Source organism: Neophocaena asiaeorientalis, unplaced genomic scaffold (assembly GCF_003031525.2).
Source record: "Neophocaena asiaeorientalis asiaeorientalis breed wild unplaced genomic scaffold, Neophocaena_asiaeorientalis_V1.1 scaffold31, whole genome shotgun sequence".
Taxonomy (NCBI): Eukaryota; Metazoa; Chordata; class Mammalia; order Artiodactyla; family Phocoenidae; genus Neophocaena; species Neophocaena asiaeorientalis.
The window spans coordinates 1,251,750-1,273,328 of record NW_020175320.1 but is presented as its reverse complement, the minus strand read 5'-3'; the positions used below and the strand labels follow the sequence as shown (position 1 = coordinate 1,273,328).

Genomic DNA, 21,579 nt, shown 5'->3' with positions numbered 1-21,579 from the left:
ACGAAAAAAAAAAAAAAAAAAAAAAAGAAGCTCCATTAGCTGTGTCAATCCCATATACAAGGGAGGTCTGATGGTCTGTGTTAGACGACAGCCATGTGAAAAAAACCAGAGAGGTTACCTGGACTGTGGCATGGTTGCTGAAAGAGCATATATATGCTTTGGTTACATTAATAGAGGTATAGAGAGAAGGGAAAGGGAGGTTCTTAGTTCAACTAAGCTTTCCTCTTGGTCAGAACACATATAAAATATTATATTCAGTTCTGGATACATTTTAGAGAAGAGGGGAGGTGTTGGAGAGATCTAATAGGTTGCCTTAGAGGTGGTGAACGTCCCGTCATTGACAGTATTCACGCAGAGGCTAGGGAAACAGTGTTCTGGGTTCTTTCTAGTGGAGTCTAAGATATGTATACATATCCCGGCCACATGTTGTGGAGCTGGCAAACTTAAATTGCAATCCACTAAATAAATTGTGGTATAGTCACACATAGAATACTGTGCAGCAGTCTACGGAGCCTGGCCCCGTGTCCCCTGCATCGGCAGGCGGACTCTCAACCACTGCGCCACCAGGGAAGCCCTAATGGAGCTTCTTGAAGCCAGTCTACGGAGACACACAACGTGGATGACACACACATAGTGTAGAGGAAAAGAAGGCAGACACCAACGAGTGCACCCTGTTGTTCCATTTATACGTAGTAGACAACCAGGCCAAACTAATCGAGGGTGGTGGAAGTCAGAGTGGCTGCCGATTGCCCTTGGGTTGGGTGGCAGCAACAGTGGCTGCACGAGGTGTGTGTCTGGGTGCTGATAACATTGTGTTTCTCCATCTGGATGCTGGTGACACAGGTGGGTGCAGCTTGTGAGAATCCAGTGAACCCTATACTTAGGCTGTCTGCACCTTTTTGCATGCATATTGTACTTGAGTAAAAAATAAAAATTTGTTAACCTGAAGATTCTGAAGTCACGCAAGTGGGCTAGAGGCTAGGAATATATATGTATTCTGCGGAGCTTCTGGAATTGACAGAGTGAGGGAGATAGTGATGGAGATAGAGATACAGAGAAGGGGCCAAATGGCCACTCCACCTGGGTGGCTGCTGGTGATCCATGGCCTGTGTGTTATGGAGGATGAGCTGATTTTCTCTTATTTTTACATTTCCTCAGTACCCAGATAATACATCTTAGTGACCACCAATAGGCCAGTTCTGTGTGAAGCCTTTAAAAGGCTTCCTAAGCCGTGGTGGCCCATGAAGCAGGCTCTTTTCAAGGGACTCTTCTTTGCTAGTCACACACAGCATGGCTTTTCTTTTTATTTTGGCCGTGCTGTGAGGCATGCGGGATCTTAGTTCCCCCACCAGGGATTGAACGTGTGCCCCCTGCAGTGGAAGTCCCCAGCATGGCTTTTCATGCAGGGCCACTGGGTGCCTTGGGTATGGGCAGCTGGGGTAGCCGTGCTCCTCTCTGTGTGGGGCAGAGAATTGTTCACATTTTTCCTGAAACGCTAAGTCCCCTTCCTCCCTCCTGACTGCTCTCTTGTGCTTCCTCCAGCTTTTTGATCATGTCGCCGAGTGCCTGGGAGACTTCATGGAGAAAAAAAAAATCAAGGACAAGAAATTACCTGTCGGATTCACGTTTTCTTTCCCTTGTCGGCAATCCAAAATAGACGAGGTAAGACATTCTGGGATTATAATACTCCACAGAAGCCCCATAGGGGAAATGCTAACGAACCCTTTCCCTTGACTACTTTTCCGTTTTGCTTACAGGATGGCTTGTGTATCTTGTATTTTTTAGAAATATTTGTAGAAATTAACGTAAGGTCATGATAATCATGTTTATTTTTTAATTGCTTTAATTATATATGTATTTTTGGAGACGAATCTTTTTTTTTTTTTTTTGCGGTACGCGGGCCTCTCACTGTTGTGGCCTCTCCCGTTGCGGAGCACAGGCTCCGGACGCGCAGGCTCAGCCGCCATGGCTCACGGGCCCAGCGGCTCCGCGGCATGTGGGATCTTCCCGGACCGGGGCACGAACCCGTGTCCCCTGCATCGGCAGGCGGACTCTCAACGACTGCGCCACCAGGGAAGCCCGAGGGGACCATTTCTTAAACTCAAGCAAGTGAAGGAAAACAAAGTAGGTTTAGTGACCTTTCACAAGGACTGTTGTTGGTACGAGTTTCCCTTGCTTTTGAGAACTGAGGCTTGATAGCCACACTCCCTGGGCAGAGACAGGGTGAGACACCCCTCCTCCCACAAGGAGAGGTGGGAGATGGCCTGGGAAGCGACAGTGCTGGCTGTATGCTTGTTCATCAGTGGCTGTGGCCCGAGTGCCATCCCTGTGTGGGCTGGGCTAGGCCCTGGGAAAGAGCTGCACGCAGACGTGGCCTGTCCCCCAGAGGTGCAGTCTTTCAGGGAAGGAGGCATTGCAGAAGTGGAGAGGGAACGTCCTCAGGGGCACAAGAGCCCCGCAGGGCAGGGCAGATGTACCTGGCAGAGAATGAGTCAAAAGTGTGCCCCCCACCTGCCAGCCTTGATTCCCATCCGGAGAGGGCTTCCTAAACTGGGCATGCTGCCTGCCAGGAAGCCAGTGGGTCACAGGCTCTAATTATCCATCTGGAGACCTTTGCCCACTCCTCAAGGCTGCCCGGGACCTTCAAAGTTGTCTAAATCTAGACCAGCTGCCTTTTTCCACAGATGAGCAAAGTGGGCCTCAGAGGAGTTGGGGAAACGTCCCACAAGGAAATGGGCAGAAGTGGTGGGAATAGGATAAATCTGCTGATTTCCAATCCACGTTCTTTCCACAATACCATGTTCTCTGAGGCTTTTGGGGGCCTGAGGGTTGAAGGGAAGAAAACAGAGTATCCAGGGGCTTTTGGAATGCCTGGCTCGGCTGCAGGCTGCTGCTCGCCCTTCCCGGTGCATCCTGCAGGCTGTGTGGCTTTCAGAGCGCGGGGCAGCCCAGTGTGGACAAGCTTCCCATCGCTGTGTCCCCCCGGAGGCTACAGGGCCTGAACTGCAGCCCCTCCCAACCCTGCCGCATTTATAGTGACTTCCTCCATTCGGAGAAAAAGTCAAGTAGGACAATTATTTTTCTTTTCTAGTATCCTTGATTAAAAAAAAAAATACAGGGCTTCCCTGGTGGCGCAGTGGTTGAGAGTCCACCTGCCGATTCAGGGGACACGGGTTCGTGCCCCGGTCCGGGAAGATCCCACATGCCGTGGAGCGGCTGGGCCCGTGAGCCATGGCCGCTGAGCCTGCGCGTCCGGAGCCTGTGCTCCGCAACGGGAGAGGCCCCCGTACCCCAAAAAAAAAAAAAAAAAAAAAAATACAGATGCAATATGTAAAACTATTGAAATAATATAAAGGTGTAAAGCAAAAAGTAAAAATTCCTACCCTTCTACATTCCCAGGTGAATAACCATTGGGTGTCTGTCCTTAATGTTTATCCATTAATATACACACAGAGATGGATCATATTGTATAAATTGCAGTGTCACCGCTTACAAATGGCAGTTAAGTTCCAAACTTGGGGAAGAGGCATGAATCATACATAGTCAGTGTTATCCTTTTATCTCAGGACGTGGCTCTTAGAAGTTCAGCAGCTAAAAATTATCTTAGCATTTTGTTTCTGTTCCCAATTTGCCTCTGACAAAAGTTCCTTGGGGCTGTGGAAACCAAGGTCTGGTTTGAAAGCGCAGAAAGGTGATCAGGTAATAACGGCATTTCTCTTGTTCTCTTTTTAAATGAAGTCTGGCTGTGCAATTGACATCAGTTAGATTTGTGTGCCATGTGACACCACGGCACTGGCCAGCCACTGGCTGTATTTCAGGATGAGCTGCAGGTTTTTTCCCCATGGCAGCCCCCAGAGAAATCCATTGTGTGGATGGATAAACAGGAGATGGGACAGAGTCTGGCTCTGTTACCCAGTGTGATCTGGAGTGAACCTCTTGTCCCCTCTGGGCCTCCGCTTCTGTCACTGTCCTTGAGCAGACCCCCAAGGGACCTGGGGTTTCCGGGGGCCTCCCAGCCCTCTTCCAACCCCATCGGCTCTCCTTTGCAGGCCATCCTGATCACCTGGACAAAGAGATTTAAAGCCAGTGGAGTGGAGGGAACGGATGTGGTGAAGCTGCTTGAGAAGGCCATCAAAAAGCACGGGGTAACTTCTCACTGGCCACTTGCCTTGACTACCCGGAGGTGGAGGAGTGTGGGGAGAAGGCTGTGTGACCAAGGCTCTTTCAGGGGACAGTAGTGCATGGCCTGAGCCATCACATGGTGGGGGGGAGGGCAGTCCTTGAAGACCCAGGCAGGTGAGTGGTGAGAGTTCTCGGTCTGGAAGGTCGGGGCTGGTTCAAAGCAGAGCTGTCCGAGGTGCTGCCCCAAAGAGCCAAGCCCTTGGGCAGGGGATGGCCTCCTTCCAACAGGAGGGCAGCTGTGCAGGGGGCTGGCATGGTCGAGTGCAGCCTGCCGGTGTTGCATCAAGTGCAGAAAGAACATGGATGCAGTGGGGTGGTTTGCACAGGGCTGTGGCTCTGTGAGTAAAGTCCATTCTGAAAAGAATCTTAAGCCAGATAATGAAGGGCACCTTGCCGTCTCCACAGCCTGACCACTGCGCTCTAATCCAGTGAATTTGAGTGCCAGCAGTAATGAAAGCAGCACCGCCCAAGGGGGCAGTGGCGGCTGTGAAAATAGGAGCCCTCCCACCAGGCTGTCTTGAAGCTTGTGATCTCTGCTCCACGTGTGTGTGGACGGTGACACCCCCTTTTCTACCCCAAGGACTATGACGCCAACGTTGTGGCTGTGGTGAACGACACTGTGGGGACCATGATGACCTGTGGCTACGACGACCAGCAGTGTGAAGTCGGCCTCATCATTGGTAACGCCCACCGTGTCCTCATCCCTTCCTGAAGCCGGTGTTTCCAGACGGCACCGCCTCCTCTCTCATGACTTCGTGAGGTCACAGCTTCTGATCTGGTCTCTCTCTCCAAGGCACGGGCACCAACGCGTGCTACATGGAGGAACTGAGGCACATCGACCTGGTGGAAGGCGACGAAGGGAGGATGTGCATCAACACCGAGTGGGGGGCCTTCGGGGACGACGGGGCCCTGGAGGACATCCGCACCGAGTTTGACCGGGAGATTGACCGGGGCTCACTCAACCCCGGGAAGCAGCTGTGAGTCCCACCCTTTCTAACTAGTCATATAGAGGACTTAGGGGACACTTAACGGAAGATTTGGGGTGGGAGGTGAGAGGGGCAGGAAGCCAGGTGATCAGCAAAGGAAAAGCCCATCAAGTGTGTGTTGTCTCTCACTTCTTTGGAGAGATACACAGCTGTGAGTTCTGCAGCTTTAAAAGCGTATTTTATTTTATTTTTATTTTTAAATTTTTTTTGGCCACACGGTGCGGGTTGTGGGGTCTTAGTTCCCCAGCCAGAGATCAAAAAGCATATTTTAAATGATTTTCTCTTTGTTTAATTACACTGTTATTGTGTCCTTGTAAAACATTTTGAAAATTAAAAGCACAGAGTCATTAGCACAAAGCTAAGGTTTAAAAGCGTTTCCATATGCTGTCCTCACTAGGGTTGCTGTTCAGGGTGGGAGAGGCCATCCGTTCGCTCAGCACACGTCTTGAACACTTAGGATGTGCCAGCTCTGTGCTAGGCTCCAGGGATACAAAGTAGCACCTTCCCTTCTAGGACTTAAGGTCTAGTTGGGGAGGGAAGTCACACATGCAAATACCTGTCATGCAGAAGAGTGGGTGAGAGCCATGTGAGTCGTGCAGACCTTGGTGAGACCTTCTTCCGTGTCACATATAGGCAGATGGGTCAGAGCTGATAAAGAACATCACAGCAGACTTCTGGGGCAAGTGGGTTTTGGCCTTGGGGAGCTCTGGCTACAGAAGTATGAGAGATACTATTCAGGCTGGTGTGGGCATTGCTTCCTTTGAGCTACTTGTTTCCTGAAGCGCACACTCATATTTCTCTGTGATGCTAGCGCGCTGCCAGCTCTCTTTGGTCGACCTCCCAGCAGCCTTATCCTGGAGTTGGACGCTGTCAGCCCTCTGGGAGATGTTCATTGACCCTCTTGGCTTAACAGCCCTTATCCTATGTCAGAGAGACGCTGTCAGGGAGTTGATTTGTCATTTGGAAACCTATTTTACCTATTACCCAGGCTGGCGACTGGGCTTTCCACCTGAGTTAATGGAATTGCATAAATGACCAGCCCCCCTCCACTGGGAGTTGTGGTAGTGAATAAATGAGGTCTCTCACTGAGAGAATCCTGAGTTCTTAGGCGCAGCGTTGAATATCTGCTTTGCATGCCGAAGCACCAACCAGCTTGGTAATAAAGAGCCCCAGCTCTGATAGCCAAAGGTTTTTTCCCCTCCATCTATTGACCTAACCCCCAATTCTAAAACCTGACCCCAGCTGACATGAAACTATTTACTGTACCTGCTTATACATGTCAGTGGAGATCTATGCTTGATTATACTACTGCCTCAGGCCCCTCTGGGTTTATTCTGTACTCTGTGGCATATGTAACATATTACATCTCTAAAATCCTCAAATGTCCACGTTCCCAAGCACATATGACCCCAGGGGTTTCAGATAAGAAATTACTTACCTGTAGTTACTACCAATCACTTAATCAGAAGTCACCCTTCTTAGCAGAGCAGGTAGGGCAGTTACCTGTGATAACTGACCAGATATGGCCCAGGCCCTTGTCTGTTTCCTTAGCCTCAGTGTAGGGATCCTACATGGCTTGGGTGGAAACCTGGATTCTCTGCCCTCCTTTTTTTTTTTTTTTCTTGCGGTACGCGGGCCTCTCACTGCTGTGGCCTCTCCCGTTGCGGAGCACAGGCTCCGGACGCGCAGGCTCAGCGGCCATGGCTCACGGGCCCAGCCGCTCCGCGGCATGTGGGATCTTCCCGGACCGGGGCATGAACCCGTGTCCCCTGCATCGGCAGGGGGGGGGCCCCCCCCCTGCCGATGCAGGGGACACGGGTTCATGCCCCGGTCCGGGAAGATCCCACATGCCGCGGAGCGGCTGGGCCCGTGAGCCATGGCCGCTGAGCCTGCGCGTCCGGAGCCTGTGCTCCGCAACGGGAGAGGCCACAGCAGTGAGAGGCCCGCGTCCCGAAAAAAAAAAAAAAATTTTTTTTTTTTTTTCGGGACGCGGGCCTCTCACTGCTGTGGCCTCTCCCGTTGCGGAGCACAGGCTCCGGACGCGCAGGCTCAGCGGCCATGGCTCACGGGCCCAGCCGCTCCGCGGCATGTGGGATCTTCCCGGACCGGGGCATGAACCCGTGTCCCCTGCATCGGCAGGGGGGGGGCCCCCCCCCTGCCGATGCAGGGGACACGGGTTCATGCCCCGGTCCGGGAAGATCCCACATGCCGCGGAGCGGCTGGGCCCGTGAGCCATGGCCGCTGAGCCTGCGCGTCCGGAGCCTGTGCTCCGCAACGGGAGAGGCCACAGCAGTGAGAGGCCCGCGTCCCGAAAAAAAAAAAAAAATTTTTTTTTTTTTTTCGGGACGCGGGCCTCTCACTGCTGTGGCCTCTCCCGTTGCGGAGCACAGGCTCCGGACGCGCAGGCTCAGCGGCCATGGCTCACGGGCCCAGCCGCTCCGCGGCATGTGGGATCTTCCCGGACCGGGGCATGAACCCGTGTCCCCTGCATCGGCAGGGGGGGGGCCCCCCCCCTGCCGATGCAGGGGACACGGGTTCATGCCCCGGTCCGGGAAGATCCCACATGCCGCGGAGCGGCTGGGCCCGTGAGCCATGGCCGCTGAGCCTGCGCGTCCGGAGCCTGTGCTCCGCAACGGGAGAGGCCACAGCAGTGAGAGGCCCGCGTCCCGAAAAAAAAAAAAAAATTTTTTTTTTTTTTTCGGGACGCGGGCCTCTCACTGCTGTGGCCTCTCCCGTTGCGGAGCACAGGCTCCGGACGCGCAGGCTCAGCGGCCATGGCTCACGGGCCCAGCCGCTCCGCGGCATGTGGGATCTTCCCGGACCGGGGCATGAACCCGTGTCCCCTGCATCGGCAGGCGGACTCTCAACCACTGTGCCACAGAGAAGCCCTTCTGCCCTCCATTTTGACGTAGTTCTGAATTTCTCTAAAGGGCTGAACCATATCCTCAGGCTGAACTGTGAACTGGGCTCACAGTTGGCTTGCAATAAACATTCTTGGAATGGTGTATGAATAGGGGATGGATGCAAGGATGGGTGGATGGATGGATGGGGGAGTGGAAGATGGATGGTGGATGAGAGGTGTGGCTGAGTGGCTGGGAAATGGGTGGCTGGCTAAACAGGTAAATGGGTAAAAGAGTAGGAAGGGTGGGGTAAAGTCCATCTCCAATATGCTTCCCTGCTTACTGATTACCATAGGTCAGGTCTTGGTAGGAACAGTTCCAAAGAGATGACAGATGCTTGAGTTGTATCATATATTCCTACAACTAGGCTATTGGCCAGAGAGTGCTTTGCCAAAGTAAATTTACCTGGTCTCTTAGATTTCTGCCTGATTTTGGGGGTCTTCCCTATGTCTTCTGTGCAATGCCAAGTTCTTCAAAGCCCTTTTGTTTTCCAAGGAAAAGGTGTTTGCTTCATTTGACTGATGGGGAAATTAAGGCACTAGGCTACGGGGATAGGGCAAAGCTGGCCCAAGGCTCTTTGTTGAGGTTTAATCTGGGTTAAGTTTGGGGTTGTCTGTCCTGTTGGAAAGTACATGTTTTGCATAGTGAGCTTCCAGAATGTCTAAGAGGCATCTCATCATTTATGAACAAAAATCATCAAGGATGGTCTAGAGGAATGTTCTTCTTTTTTTTTTTTTTTTCAGGAATAGATTTTTTTATTTTAATTTTTTAACATTTTAAAAACTTATAGTACATGCTTCTTTATGTATTTAGGCTTTCTGCTTCTTATGATAATTTTCTTTATTTATTTTGTAACCCAAGTATATCTTAGGTCCTGGTCTATGTAATTAAGTCTATGTAAGTCTCTAAGTTCAGATTCTGTTTCTATCATACATTTAGTTTTGGCATCTGATGTATTAATTAGCCCCTTTAAGCCTCAGTTCATTTATCTTTAAAATGAATAGAAATAATACAATTATGTCATATGGATGTTTGGGGATCAAATCATATAAGGAATGTAAAACATTTAGCAATACCTGGTATCTGGTAAGCATTGACAAACTATTACCAAGTTATTGTTACATAAATAGTTTATCCTGAGCCATCTTGATTAATGGCACCACTGCTCAAATAGGAAGGTAACCCCCAAACAAATAATCTATATCAACATCTGTTTCTCTGCCTTTGACATTAATTTAAAAAATTTTACCAAGGGCATACTATCCTCAAGGTCCTGCTCTAGGCACTGTGGATATGGAAGTGACAAAATAGACTGAAAGGAACGAAAACCAAAACACACATACAACGCGTTTTCATGGAGCTTTCATTCTATTAACCTTTTAGAGAAATGTTTTTCTTTTCTTTCTTTTATTTTTTTTTTTGGCCGTGCCACATGACGTGCAGGATCTTAGTTCCCCGACCAGGGATTGAACCTATGCCCCCCTGCAGTGGAAGCATGGAGTCCTAACCACTGGACCGCTAGGGAAGTCCCCTAGAGGAATGTTTTTCATTAGAATTACATTAAAAAAAAATAATTTTTTTTAAAAAGGGGAATTCCCTGGTGGTCCCGTGGTTAGGATTCTGTGCTTTCACTGCTGGGGCCCCAGGTTCAATCCCTGGTCGTGGAACTAAGATCCCACAAGCCACGTGGTGCGGCCAAAAAAATAAAAATAAAATAAAATAATAAAGAAGAATTACATAGAGCCCTTTATAAAGCATACTGTTGCCCAGGCATCCTCCCACCCTACCGACCTTCCCTCCCAATTCTGATTCATTTGGCCTGGGCTGAGGCCTGTCTTCAGGAGCCTAAAAGTGATTCCAGTTTTTAACCGGGGTTGAAAACATAGGTGTGTTAGCTCTTTGTAAAGGCTCTGTGTCCAGGTGGGCTCTAGCCCACTATGCACCCCCTCATCTGTTTTGACTGAAGTTTGCATTTACTGAGTACTGACCATACATGGCTGACAGGAGGGGTAGTGGCACAGTGGCTCCTGCCTTCATTGGTGATGGCTGCTTCAGGACCACGGGGGAATGGCCCTGAGTATTCAGGAACCCCACCCTAGCCCCCAAGCTAGAAGGTCTCTCTCTAAAAAGGATCAGACATGGCCTTCCTCCCTGTCGCCCTCCGTCCTGGGCCTTTGTTGTTTTGGTCCCATACCTGTCTCCTACTGCAGATGTCAGCCCTACCTTCTTTCGTTTTAAATTCCCTGTCTCCTCTTCCTGTCTTCTTGGGCCTCTGGCTCTTCTTCTCTGTTTTGTCTGGAATTCTGAATCCCATTTCCCTGTGATTGCTTCTCACATCTTTCGAAACATGGGAGACACCACCCCACAAAACAGCAGTAGCAGTGATCATAACAGCAGGAAGGTTTGGTCTGGAAAATTCTTTGGCCTGAATGGTGGTGGAGTAACTCCACTTCTTTTCAAGTCATCCCCCAAACACCTGCTTACTTACTGTGGCTCTGCCTGCTGCATGGAATCTCTCAGCAGCTCTAATCCTCATTAGGTGGCCACAGACCTCACCCTTCTTCTCTGTCCCTGCGCTGCCTGTCGGGGCAGACCCTGGCTGCCAAGGGAACTCCTGATCAGCGTGCAAGTCCTTGCTCTCCTGTCTGAATATGGTCCCCTCGCTTCCCAGTCTCCCCCAGGCCTGTGCCCACCATCAGGCAGTGAGGTTGCAACACCGTGGTGCTGCCCACCGGCCTGTGGTTGTAGGCACCTGACTGCTGAGAAGCAGATCACGACTTGCTTGGTTTCACTGGAGGCTCATGAGAAGTGCTGTTTCCTCATTCTGCTGCTCTGACAGGGACTCTGGGGACTGAGAAAGGACAGGCTCCTGGCCTCGGGCTTCCTTTATCTGGAAAGGGGGATGGCAGTATCTATGTGTCTAAGAGATCATCGTGTAGAAAGGGGAGCAGATCATTCTGAGTGTCTCCAGATGGCAGAGCAAAAAGCAGTGGGTAGAGGGGTGTCAGGCAAGGAGGCTGATTTTTGTTCATCTGAAGGGGGAAGAACCTGCCTATTGTCATACTTGCCCAACATGGGGGCAGACTACCTAGAGGAAGTGAGCTGGAGGTGGACGAGCACAGGCTGGGCTAGGGGTGGGGCTAGTGGCTGCTAGCGCGACAGTAATACAGGTAACATTTAATGATACTGTCTATGAGAGAGGCAGAACAGCACAGTGATTAGAGCATAGAATCTGGGTCTGGATTTAACTGGATTAAAAATGTGGATTTGCCACTTATCAGCCCTGTGACGATGGACCTCTCTATGCCTCAGTTTTCTTTTTTTTTGGCGGTACACGGGCCTCTCGCTGTGGTGGCCTCTCCCGTTGCGGAGCACAGGCTCCGGACGCGCAGGCTCAGCGGCCATGGCTCACGGGCCCAGCCGCTCCGCGGCATGTGGGATCTTCCCGGACCGGGGCACGGAACCGTGTCCCCTGCATCGGCACCACCAGGGAAGCCCCCTCAGTTTTCTTTTTTTTTAAATTTTCTGTAAACATGTTATGAATCCTTTTTTTTTGAATTGTATTTAATTTATCTTTTTATACAGCAGGTTCTTATTAGTTATCTGTTTTATACATGTTAACGTATAGATGTCAATCCCAGTCTCCCAGTTCATCCTACTATGCCTCAGCTTTCTTACCTGTGGAATGGGGATAATGATAATGTCTGTCTCATAGGGTTGTAATGAGGATGAAACAAGTTAATACATATAAGGTGCTTAGTTAAGTATGAGACACATAGCCAGGGCCACAGCACCCATTAATCAGCCACCGTAGCACTCTACCTATTTCAATCCCTATCCTCCGTACAACAACCTTAAGGGTAGGCCCTGCCACGAGGCCCATTAAACAGGTAAAGAAACTGAGGCCCAGAGAGGTAAGTAACACAGTAAGCGTCAGGGCTGGGGTTAAGCCCACGCAGTCTGGCTCCTTTCTGCTCTGAGTCTCCAGATTAGGCTGCACGCAGGCTGTTCCCACAGGTGTTTGGGGCAGCAACGGGGCAGGGCAGCTAGGACTCAGAAGGGTGCTCTCCTGCCAGGGATCCTCAACACAGCTGTGGCTGGGGAGGTCCTGTCTGGTCCTGTCCAGAGCAGAACAATGAGAACTAGTGTTTCTCTGCACCTTGTTTTGGGGCTAGGGAGGGCCGCGTGCTCAGGTCCCAGCAGCATCCCTGGCTCCTGGGCCTGGCTCTGAATGGCACAGATCGTTTTGCTGTGTCACGGCCAGCTCTGGGTGTTGCAGCTGGGCTCCCTCAGAGGAGAGGCTGGCTGCCCGGATGTGGACCTGCCTCTTATCTGTCCTGCTCAGGGCTTCCTCCTGGCCCTTGGTCAGCCAGGATTCGGGACCTGGATCTGGCTCAGGTATGTCATCGAGCCCCAGTCCCTGGCGGCCTCTCCCCTGCAGTGTTGGGCTCAAAATGCTGTTGCAGCCACAGAGCCCACACCTCCCACCACACCTCCCAAGGGAGGCAGGAGAGCGGATCCACTGGGACTGGCCTGTGGCTGAATGTGGCCGGAGCAGTAGGATGGGCTGACTGGTTTCAAGCTACTTGGAGCCCTCTCCTGGAGTGTAGGGGCCCATCACTGGGGAAGGAGTGAGTTCCCCAAAGCACATTCCTGGTCCTTTTGGCTGGAGAAGATCATGGATGCCAGGGAGGTGAGCAGCGACAGAGGTCCCATGGGGAAAGGCTGAATTTCAGCCCTGTCATCTTCCCTCGGGGAAGACATTTTCCCTTTCTGAGCTGGGAAATGGAGAGAATACTTCCTGGCCACCTTCCCACAGGAATTGGAGAGCTCCCTGATAGGGTGATGAAAATGAAAGCCCTTTAAAAAGTACAGCATTGGGAATTCCCTGGTGGTCCAGTGGTTAGGACTCTGCGCTTACACTGCTGGGGCCCGTGTTCAATCCCTGGCTGGGGAACTGAGATCCTGAAAGCCGTGTGGAATGGCCAAACAAAACAAAACAAAACAAAACAAAACAAAACAAAAACAAAACAACAAAAATATATATATATATATATATATTTATAAATAAAAATAAGATAAAATAAAATAAAAAGTAAGGCATAAAGTTTTGTAAGAGATGATCATATTCTGCTCATTTCTGTCTGGGGGCCTTCTCGTCAACCCCAATCTAAATCCTTATGTTTCCCCGCCTCCAGGCAGCCTTCCCTGCCAGCCCCTGCCCCTTGGTGCTCTCCTCCTGTTTCCTACCCTAGGGGTGGGGGTGGGGTCTGGATGACCCCTGTTCCTCTGCTGTGTGCTCGCTGTTTGATCACACAAGTGCGTGGTCTTGCCTGCCAGTGAGAATGTGAGCTTGTGAGGGGTTGGGCCGTGCCTTCCTCTCCTTTTGTGTCTCTCTCACCCTTTAAGAGCTGCCCTACTGGTGGGTACGTAAGAATGACTGACAAGTGCCTGGATGCTTTTCTCCTGCAGGTTTGAGAAGATGGTCAGTGGCATGTACATGGGCGAGCTGGTCCGATTGATCCTGGTCAAGATGGCCAAGGAGGGCCTTTTATTTGAAGGGCGGATCACCCCGGAGCTGCTCACCAGAGGGAAGTTTAACACCAGTGACGTGTCAGCCATTGAAAAGTAGGTGCCTCCCCTCAAGGCTTTCTGGGGGTGTGGGGCAGAGAAGAACGACAGGTCCCTTGTTACCACTTAAGTCCTGGTTTGCTGGGCTTCTCAAGAGTGTCAGGGCTTTCTGGGCCAGTCTCCCCTCTCTCTTAGCTCACCCATCCTGGGCTGCTCTCCCTGCGGGCACCTGGTGGCATTAAAGAGCCATTAGTTAGCAGCAAATCCTTTGTGGATGGTTTAGTTATGAAAGTAGCCTCTTCTTCACTCTGTACCACACACACACACACACACACACACTCTCTCTCTCTCTCTCTCTCTCTCTCTCTCTCTCTCTCACACACACACACACACCCCTACCTGATTAGAATCCTGTTGGTGAACAGGAGCTGACTGAGCCCAGGTTCGGTTAATTCCCCCTTGGGATATCAGGACTTTCTCCAGACAATGTTCCAGGGGAACCTAGTGACCTCAAGATCATTAGGTGTTCCCTGAAAAAAGGGTTCTGTGACCAATAGGATTGGAAAATACTTAGAGAAGTACAGTGTTCATTAGCATATTAAAGAAAACCCAGTTCACCTTGGTTAACTGGTCATTTCCCAAATTTCCCTTGTGCCTGAAACACCCTCTGCCTCCTCCCGCCCCACTCTGTCTCGGCCCCCACATTCTCTCACTTGTTCACCGCCACAGGTGTTCCCTGGCACAAGTTTGAGAAACATTGGTTAACAGATGAGATAGGACAGATAGACATAGAAGGATAGTCCAGCCAGCCCCCTGGCTGCTACCTTTTGGCCTCATCATAAGAAACCCAGACTTCTCTGCCTCGACAGTTATTTGCAGGCCTTGGGTGAACTTGACGCCAGGCAGTTTGGTGTAGTCAGGCGGCCCCACATCTGAAGGGCTCCTGTCCTGTGGCCAGTTCCATGCGCCACCAGGTTCTATCCCTGGTTCAGGAGACTCCACGTAGCCGTGTAAGGCCACCTGTTTTGTTTGTTTGTTTGTTTTGTTTTTTGCGGTACGCGGGCCTCTCACTGTTGTGGCCTCTCCCGTTGCGGAGCACAGGCTCTGGACGCACAGGCTCAGCGGCCATGGCTCCGCGGCATACAGGATCTTCCATATGGGATCTTCCCGGACCGGGGCACGAACCCGTGTCCCCTGCATCGGCAGGCGGATTCTCAACCACTGCACCACCAGGGAAGCCCATGGCCACCTGTTTAAAGATAGGGCTAGCTTGGTGCCAGAAATGCCTTTTCATTTCCACATGAGGCGGTCATCCCACTGCCCCTGCTGTGGTCCTAGAAATTCAGAGCCAGTGGCATCATAGCTCTGGCTATAATGTAAGTGGAGAGGGGTTTATCTGAACTTACTCTTATTTCCCATCCGAGTCCTGGCATTTGTCCTAGGATCTCTCCTTTAGGAGCAATTGGTACAGAGCTACAGTCAATAGGGAGGCACACTACTGAGTTTCCAGTCATCTCTCTTCTCAAGTCACCTGGTCAACTGTTGGGAGGGGAGGGAGAAAGAGGCTCATGGTTTGTCTTCAGAATCATTGACAAAGTCAGGAAATGCCTGCCTTCCTCTGGGCCTGTTTCTGGTGTTGGCTCTTAGGTTACCAAGAAACAAAACCCAAGTGAACTAGCTCAAGAAGGCATCTATATAGTAGTAAAGTCTATCTCAAAAAAAACCATCTTACCAGTGCAGATGTTGGAAGCATTCTCTTTAAAATCAGGAGCAAGACAGTATCACCTGTTTCTATTCAGCATTGTCCTGGAGCCTTAGCCAAATTTTTTTTAGGAAAGAAAAAGAAATTAAAGGCATAAGAATCAAAAACAGAGGAAGTAAAACTCATTATTTGCAGATCGTATTTGTTTGTATGGAACACCAAAAATATCTAGACAAGTGATTAGAATAACAGGAGAGGTTAGGAAGATATCTGGAGATAAGATACAAAAATTAATTATATTTCTATATGTTGACAGTAATTAAAATATGTATATATTTAAAAATCTTTTATTTTAGAATATTTTTAGACTTACAGAAAAATTACAAAGATAGTACATATCCCTCACCCAGTTTTCCCCACTGTTAACATTTTACCTTAATATGGTATATTTAAAATATGTGTGTGTGTGTGTGTGTGTGTGTGTGTGTGTGTATAAAGAATATATATATCTTCTTTTCTTTTTTAAAGACCACATCTACAATAGTAATAAAACTGTACACTGGAGTGAATCCAGCAAAAGATATACAAAGAATGTATGTATGCAGCGAATTAAAATTTGACTGGAAGACATCAAGGAAGAATGTGTAAGAATGCAGGGGCAACTCACAGACCCAAAGAGCAGGAGATTTCCCCAAGGCCTCCTGGGCACTGAGCCCTGGGGTGGAAGCATCTATTTCTCCACCTGTTCAGGGCCCGTGTGGTCTGGCTTGTTCACTTCTCTCCGTTTGCCTGACATGTCATAACCCAGCCTAGTACAGTTTTTCCTCTCGCTGCCTCCTGACTTCTTATGGAGGAGACCCTTTCTCAGGCTCTTCTCAGGCATTTGACTGCCTTCATCCCATGTCGTACACACATGGTGAACGGTGAGTTCACCTCTCCAGGACCTTCAAACCTCAGTGCTTTGCACTGCCTGCTGTGGTCCTTAACTCACAAGTATTGGCCTCTGACCTCACAGGAATAAGGAAGGCCTCCACAATGCCAGAGAAATCCTGACCCGCCTGGGAGTGGAGCCATCTGATGACGACTGTATTTCGGTCCAGCACGTGTGCACCATTGTCTCGTTCCGCTCTGCCAACCTAGTGGCTGCGACGCTGGGCGCCATCCTGAATCGTCTTCGAGATAACAAGAGCACACCCAGGCTGCGGACCACGGTTGGTGTCGACGGGTCTCTTTACAAGACGCACCCACAGTGAGTCTGCCCTTTGCTATAATTGGCACTCAATACCCGCCTGGGCTAAGGACTTTCTCCAGAGGGCAGACTTTTGCACCCAGTGAAGGTTTCTGGCAGACAAGATAATACGTAGTTCTGGGCAGAGAGGTCAGAGTTGCCCACCTGGGGAAGTATCCAGCCCTCAGCCCTGGTGTTGCTTCTGCACTGCACTGTCATCTCTCCTCATTTCGTAAGTCTTGGTAGAGATTTCTGTAGCTGCCAGGAGCACTGGGTGGAATATGTCTGTATCTTGAATTCTCTTGCTTGTCTGCATTTCATCAGGGACCCTCATCCTCACTGTAGCTCGGGTCATAGGTGTAGTGCCCACATTCCTATTTTAGAAGCTCCGATGAGTTTCTAAAGCCCCTTAAACCCTCAGATAGTACTTTTTAAAAATGGGTAACTTGTTGATGCTTTGCATCTGAGAGACAGAGAGGGATTAAGTTGTTAAGTGGTCCCCATTGATGCTGCCTTCTTGTGTATTGGACGCCTTAGCGTCAGAAGCCTTCTGTGGCCCCTAAGGACATGGCCCGAATCTATTAAAAAGGCTAAAGGTGAATTCTATGTCTTCATGTTCCGAATTTTAACAAGAACTGCCTGCGATGTGACTTTTTTGTACAGGATCTCAGGTATTTCTCCCATTGTATATATAATGTGCCTGTGAAGTGGCCTTGCAGATACTGTGCCTTCATACCCAGTTCTAGTAACAGTTAAATAAGGTTTGACTTAAACTGAAATAGTTCAGTGTTGCTGAGGGGATAGGGTTTGAGCTAGTTAGCTGCTATTATCTGCCAGGTTCATAATTTTATTTCTTTATATTCTTAGAGTTTTTGTAAAATTCTTGATAATGCAATTAGCCATCTTTTTTTTTTTTAATTTCTTAGCTAAGTTTTGGACAAGACAGCTTAGGGATTTACATCACATTAAAATAATTTTCTAAAAAAAAATAAAAATAAAATAATTTTCTACTGCGGTAAAATACACGTAATATAAAATGTATCATCTTAGCCATTTTTTGAGTGTGCAGTTCAGTAAATTTAAGTACCTTCACGCTGTCGTGCAGGCATCACCACCAGTCATCTGTAGCATTTGCCTTATGTATTGAGGTGCCCCTATGTTGGGTGCATAAATATTTACAGTTGTTATATCCTCTTCTTGGATCGATCCCTTGATCCTTACACCAGTCATCTCTAGAGCTCTGTCACCTGCAACGTCACATTTTAAAAAATAACTTTGATTAAATACTGATTATTTCAGCAATAAAATATTTTTGGTATAGAAACTTCAGATAGTTCAGAAAATTACAAAGAGAATAGAAGTCATTGTTAATCCCATGCCCTGGAGCTGACCGCTGTTAACATTTTGAGGTTCCGGTTTCCCAGTTTCCCATGGCAGGCAGCCTTCCATACTTATAACAGACCACAGACCTGGAGAAAGTTCTATGTCTCACTGAGTCCTGTCCTAAAGTCCTCTTCTAACCACTAAAAAATATCCCTAGTCTTGGGGGCTGAGGGAAAGGGCCAAGTGAAAATGGAAAACAAGAGAGATTCTTGCTTGATTGAGCCCTTGCTCAGCGCCAATTATTCATCGAAGATGTGGTGAACTCACTGAGTTCCCACCACATCACTGTCAGCCAGATGCTGTCATCCACATTGACTCCAAGGTTAAGTAACGGAACAAGGTCCCCTGGTACGGAAGTGGGGACACTCACCCTGTCTCCTGGTCTGACTTTTAAACACTGGGCTCTTTTGGGCTCTTTCTTGACCCCTGTGCTGTATTATCTCCTTGTCATGGTAGACAACAACATTTTTTTGGATCCTGAATTTTCTGTATTTGATATTCTTTTTTTTGTTTGTTTTGGCCTCGTGGCATGTGGGATCTTAGTTCCCTCACCACGGATCAAACCTGTGGTCCCCTGCAGTGGAAGTGCAGAGTCCTAACCACTGGACCACCAGGGAAGTCCCTCGATATTCATGTAACAATGAGAGCCCTCTCTTTTTATGTGTCACTGTGGGTGATTTCAGTTTCCCCTTTTTACCTGTCTGCATTTGGTAACTTTTCTACAGTGGATGTGTTGTGTGACTGGAGTAATGCGGAAAGCAAGTGTAGAAAATGGAATTAAGGTGTACAAGAAGAAAGAAAGGGGTCCTGGAGGTCCCTACAGTCCGGCTCAGTCGGCTATTGTGGCCTCCACACCCCAGGTATTCCCGGCGTTTCCACAAGACCCTGAGGCGCTTGGTGCCCGACTGCGATGTGCGTTTCCTCCTCTCGGAGAGTGGCAGCGGCAAGGGGGCTGCCATGGTGACCGCAGTGGCCTACCGCCTGGCTGAGCAGCACCGGCAGATAGAGGAGACCCTGGCCCACTTCAGTCTCACCAAGGATACGCTGCTGGAGGTGAAAAGGAGGATGCGGGCCGAGATGGAATTGGGGCTGGGCAAGCAGACGCATGACAAGGCCGTCGTCAAGATGCTGCCCTCCTTTGTCCGGAGCACTCCCGATGGGACCGGTGAGGACCTCTGTTGGGGGCTGACACGCCCCTCCCGCTTCTCATACCAGTGGCTGAGTCACGGTGGGGCTGCAGGGTGGTTGGCTTCTCCAGTGGGTGCTCTACACTGGGGTGGCATGATTTTGGCAAGAGCTACAAACTCACTCAAACCTCTCTCTTCCATTTTTACCACGACTTGCCGTGTGTGTGACTCAAGGCAGTCTATTTCCCCTGGTCCAGCCTCCCAGGCAGGCGCTGTCTCTAAAACCACAGCCCTGTTCAGAATTAGAAAGTGTTCTTAAGAGAACAGAGTTGGGCAGATCCCGAAGCACTGAGATTGCTATAGGGCCTCTGATAAACACAGGAAAGTAGAAGAAGGGTAAACACTCACTGCCCCTTCCTAGGTCCTGGTGGAGAGGCACACGGAGGCCTGGGGATTGTTATACCCGGGTAGATTGGAGCTCAGCGTCCAACCCCGTACTGCTGACCTTGCTGGTCCTGTTGGAGCTGAGCACTGGGGGGATGCTGATGACTGTTTGTGATATGAGTATGTCCTATGTGTAAGCTACTTACTCTTGCATTATAAACCACCGTGAAACTTAGTGGCTTTAAACAGCAGCCACTTATTGTGGCTCAGGGGACCCTGGGTCAGCAACTTATCGTTGCTCATCTGGGCCAGGCTTGGCTGAACTTTCATTCATGCATCTGCAGTCCCTGGGAGGCTCTCCCTTACATGTCCAGCATTTGTCTGTCAGCTGGGGTGTAGGAGTGCCTGGCCACATGTCTCATCCTCCAGCGGGCCGCCGGTCTTGTTCACATGGTAACAGCAGGGTCCACGAGGGAGAGGGAGACCTCAAAGCCTCTTGGAGGCCTAGGCTGGGGCTGGCTCAGCTCCGCTTCTGCCACACTCTGTTGGCCAAAGCAAGTTATAAGGCCAGGCCAGATCCAAGGGGAGACGGAAATAGATTCCGTCTTTTTTTTTTTTTTTGTGGTACGCGGACCTCTCACTGTTGTGGCCTCTCCCGTTGCGGAGAACAGGCTCCGGACGCGCAGGCTCAGCAGCCGTGGCCCACGGGCCCAGCCACTCCACGGCATGTGGGATCTTCCTGGACCGGGGCACGAACCCGCGTCCCCTGCATCGGCAGGTGGACTCTCAACCACTGCGCCACCAGGGAAGCCCAGATTCCATCTTTTGACGGGAAGAACTGCAAAGTCACTTTGCAAAGAAGCCTGCATACAGGGAGGAATGATTGTGGCCATTTTTGTAACACTCTACACATTGACATACATTATTAATTTTTATATGAGGTTCCCTAAGATCAGGTCATTGTTGCCAAGCTTTTTAGTAGCCTGGTAAAATCTATTTGTTTACTGTGACAGATGCTTCATCCATGGGGCTGTTTGTCCTTCTAGCGTGGCTCAGAGGCTGCGGTGGTCATGAGTTGGTGCCCACCCTCTCTGAGCCTGGGCTGTGTGCTGAGGGAAGACTTAACAGCTTCTCCCCTATATTTAATATGTGGCCTCCTCCCTTGAAAGTCTGACGTCTTGGGGCTACTGGCTGCCAGGAGGCAGTACTAACTCTTCTTGACCTTCTTTATATTCTTGACCACAACAGAGCACGGTGACTTCCTGGCCCTGGATCTTGGAGGAACAAATTTCCGCGTCTTGCTGGTGAAAATTCGTAGTGGGAAAAAGAGAACAGTGGAAATGCACAACAAGATCTACGCCATTCCCACAGAAATCATGCAGGGCACTGGGGAAGAGGTGAGACAGGTTTGCTTTTACACCACCATGGCATATGTGCGTCACAGACCTGGCCAGTGGCATCGTTGGGCCCCAGAACCTGCATGTGATACATGCCGCTGTGCAGTTGTGTCTGTGTGGCCCGAAAGCATCAGGTACATTCAGCCATGCTGGGCTTCGGATGCTCAGGGGCTGGGAAGATACTAGGGAGAGGGGCTTGCTCGGCATGTGTCGGGCGCGGGTGTGTATGTGTGTGTACTTGTATGTATGCACTGAAGGTGTGAAACTAGAGGGTACATGAGTAAGCCCTTCTTTTCTCCTAAAGCTGTTTGACCACATCGTTTCCTGCATCTCTGACTTCCTGGACTACATGGGCATCAAGGGCCCCAGAATGCCTCTGGGCTTCACGTTTTCGTTTCCCTGCAAGCAGACGAGCTTGGACGCGGTGAGTCTCCTTTTTTCAGGCATCAGACACCGGGCGGTGCTGACTGTCCCTTGGCCAGTGTGGGTCAGCTCTTGAAGCCTCTCCAGCCTCTGTGTCCTCCCTCGATTCTGGGACAGTTTAGCTGTCACAGTGGGTTGACCCAGGCCTTACGCCACACCCTCCAGCACACCTTAAGACTCTACTCTTCTTTCATCTTATCATTTAAAGAATTCACCTCTTCTGGGAAGCCTTCTGGTCCTCCAGGCAAAAAGAATCTCACCCTCGTGAGTGTTCCCTGTTTCCTCTCATGTTGCCT

The 21,579-nt window shown here is 49.9% G+C and overlaps 1 protein-coding gene across 3 annotated transcripts in view; it reads left to right on the top strand.

The window, feature by feature from the left end:
* HK1 (hexokinase 1) overlaps window positions 1–21,579 on the top strand; it is a 72,498-nt gene that overhangs the window by 35,451 nt on the left and 15,468 nt on the right. For all 3 annotated transcript variants that reach the window (XM_024765494.1, XM_024765496.1, XM_024765497.1), the window contains exons 4-12: window positions 1,543–1,662; window positions 4,050–4,145; window positions 4,763–4,862; window positions 4,976–5,159; window positions 13,541–13,696; window positions 16,357–16,590; window positions 18,813–19,117; window positions 20,712–20,860; window positions 21,165–21,284. In XM_024765494.1, coding sequence (XP_024621262.1) covers window positions 1,543–1,662; window positions 4,050–4,145; window positions 4,763–4,862; window positions 4,976–5,159; window positions 13,541–13,696; window positions 16,357–16,590; window positions 18,813–19,117; window positions 20,712–20,860; window positions 21,165–21,284 — 1,464 coding nt within the window. The remainder of the gene's footprint in view (window positions 1–1,542; window positions 1,663–4,049; window positions 4,146–4,762; window positions 4,863–4,975; window positions 5,160–13,540; window positions 13,697–16,356; window positions 16,591–18,812; window positions 19,118–20,711; window positions 20,861–21,164; window positions 21,285–21,579) is intronic.